The sequence below is a fragment of the Aptenodytes forsteri genome, unplaced genomic scaffold (assembly GCF_000699145.1).
Source record: "Aptenodytes forsteri isolate BGI_AS27 unplaced genomic scaffold, ASM69914v1 Scaffold14, whole genome shotgun sequence".
Taxonomy (NCBI): domain Eukaryota; kingdom Metazoa; phylum Chordata; class Aves; order Sphenisciformes; family Spheniscidae; genus Aptenodytes; species Aptenodytes forsteri.
In genome coordinates, this window is record NW_008794457.1 from 1,543,538 (window position 1) to 1,545,578 (window position 2,041).

The following is a 2,041-nucleotide window of genomic DNA, read 5'->3' on the forward strand; positions in this document are numbered from 1 at the left end:
CCCGGGAGGTCTCCTACTCACAGCCAGGCTGGAGATCAGCTCGTGCTCCCGCACCCGCGAGCAGCTACGGCCCATAAGCCAGCACCCCTACACCTCAGAGCAGCACAGCCATGATGGGATCAAGTCTGGCTGGGATCCCAGCCCTGGGAGGAACTTCTCTGGCCTCCCAGCGCTGCGAAGATGCGTAGGGACCAGAGAGGAAGAAAGGTTTGGGGTCTGTGCCTCCCTGGGTAGACGGGAGCTGGTACCTGCTGTTGCAGCATGAAGCCAGTTTTGCATCAGTAGGTGCATGGGCAAAGCCCACCTTGGAGTGCAGCTCTGGGAGGAGTGCTGGGCTCTCCTGCCACTCCTGGAGTTTATGGAGACACACACAAGCTTTACAACGCAAGACAGCAGAGCGGTCAGTGGGTCGCAGCCCATCCGCAGCCCCCAGCCCTTTCCCCATCTGCAGTCTGCCTCAGAGGTGACTCGCTCTGTTGAACATCAGCCATCTGGGCTCCGTGGTGGGCAGCATCCTGCCCTGCTCCTCTGTGGCCATCAAAGGCTGCAGCTCCTGCTGCTCAGCGCCATCCGGGCTGCTGTCACTTTGCGACCGGCCACCCTTAGAGACATGGCTGGGGAACTGGAAGCAGGAGCTCTGCCCCGGCATCGCCTGGCTCGCAGACTGGGGTTGCTCTTCCAGCACAGGGCAGGCGAATCTCCTATGCTGAGGTCCACTCTCGATGCCTGGGGGGGAAGCGATGCTCTCCAAGGAGGAGATGCTTTGGTTCCACGCCTTCTGCATATCCACTGGCACAATTTTGGTGGTCTCCGAGGAGACGTAAACAGCCAGATCAGCCTGGTCTCCTTTCCACGGCAGCTCCTTCTCTGCCAAGGTGGGCGATGGTGGGATGATGCAGGGGCTGGGGCAGACATCCAGGCTGCCTGGGGATGCAGAAGGAGGGACAGTGAGAGGGATCTTGCACAGCTCTTGCTCTCTCCCTGGGCCCTGCAAACATTGCAGAAACGACCACTACCAAATGGCCAGCTGGCCCAGGGATGCAGGAGCCACCAGGGAGGCTCTGCCGTGCCTCCAGAGCCACAGAGAAAAGTGATTCTCCCATTCATGCTCTGCTGACTTTGGTTTTGCCCAGACCAAGGCAACCTTGCTCCTCAGGTGGAGGAAGGACAAGCTACCCAACAGCAGCTGCCCTGGCGTGGGAGCATCGGTGCCTACCAGGAGTTGTCTTTCCCTGCAGGACCTCATCGGTGGCTCGAGCGATGAATACAATCCCTTCATCGTCCTCTCTCTCTGTCTCCGAGCTATCGCTCTCATCCTCCTCTGAACTGACCATCACCAGGACAGGAGCTGCAGCCAGAACTGTGGGGGACTGCACCCATGGGAGAAGGAAGGACTGACCCATGGGAGAAGGACGTGGTGCTAGCGTAACCCTGGGTGCTGTCGTGCCACCAAGCTGGCAGTGGGCAGGCACAGCAGGCTGCTCCCATCCCACCCCAACAGGTCCCCTTGCCAGGACCTGCAAACCTCTCCTGCCACCGGCCTTACCTGTCTCCTGCCAGGGGACGTTTCTGTGCGTCTTCCCATTGGGTGCGTCGCTGGTCAGAGAGATGTTCTTCTGCGAAGGAAGAGGGACCGGCTGGGACCTGCCCTGTGCAAACCCCTAACCCCGACCCAGGCAGCCCTGCAAGCCAGGGTAATCCCAGGGACACAGATTCCCACCCCGGCTAGATGCCAGCTGGCAGTCAGTGGTTCCTAGTCCTTAGGCGTTGCATCTCCATGGCCCCACAATAAACAGCTCAGCTGCAATGGCTTCAAGAGTCTCCAAACGAGAGAAGACACCTAAGGCCCAGTTTAAGGCGCAGTGCCCCACTTCTGAGCCTGGATCTGCACTGATGTTCAGGCTACTTTACGCTGAGTGCTCTTGGAAAACAAACGTGGGGCTCCTCCAGGGCTCGGGACAGCTTTGCCCAGGGAAAAGCCACCCCGCAGCAGCGCTGGCATGGTGGGAACACGTGGACACGCGGGGCCCGGGTCCCCACA

The 2,041-nt window shown here is 60.2% G+C and overlaps 1 protein-coding gene across 1 annotated transcript in view; it reads right to left on the bottom strand.

Annotated features, from left to right (window-relative positions):
* Window positions 1–457: 457 nt before the first annotated feature.
* Window positions 458–2,041, bottom strand: part of SLC9A5 (solute carrier family 9 member A5) — a 16,999-nt gene continuing 15,415 nt past the window's right edge. The window contains exons 11-13 of the mRNA XM_019474986.1: window positions 1,547–1,616; window positions 1,217–1,348; window positions 458–924 (exon numbers count right to left, since the gene is read on the bottom strand). Coding sequence (XP_019330531.1) covers window positions 458–924; window positions 1,217–1,348; window positions 1,547–1,616 — 669 coding nt within the window. The remainder of the gene's footprint in view (window positions 925–1,216; window positions 1,349–1,546; window positions 1,617–2,041) is intronic.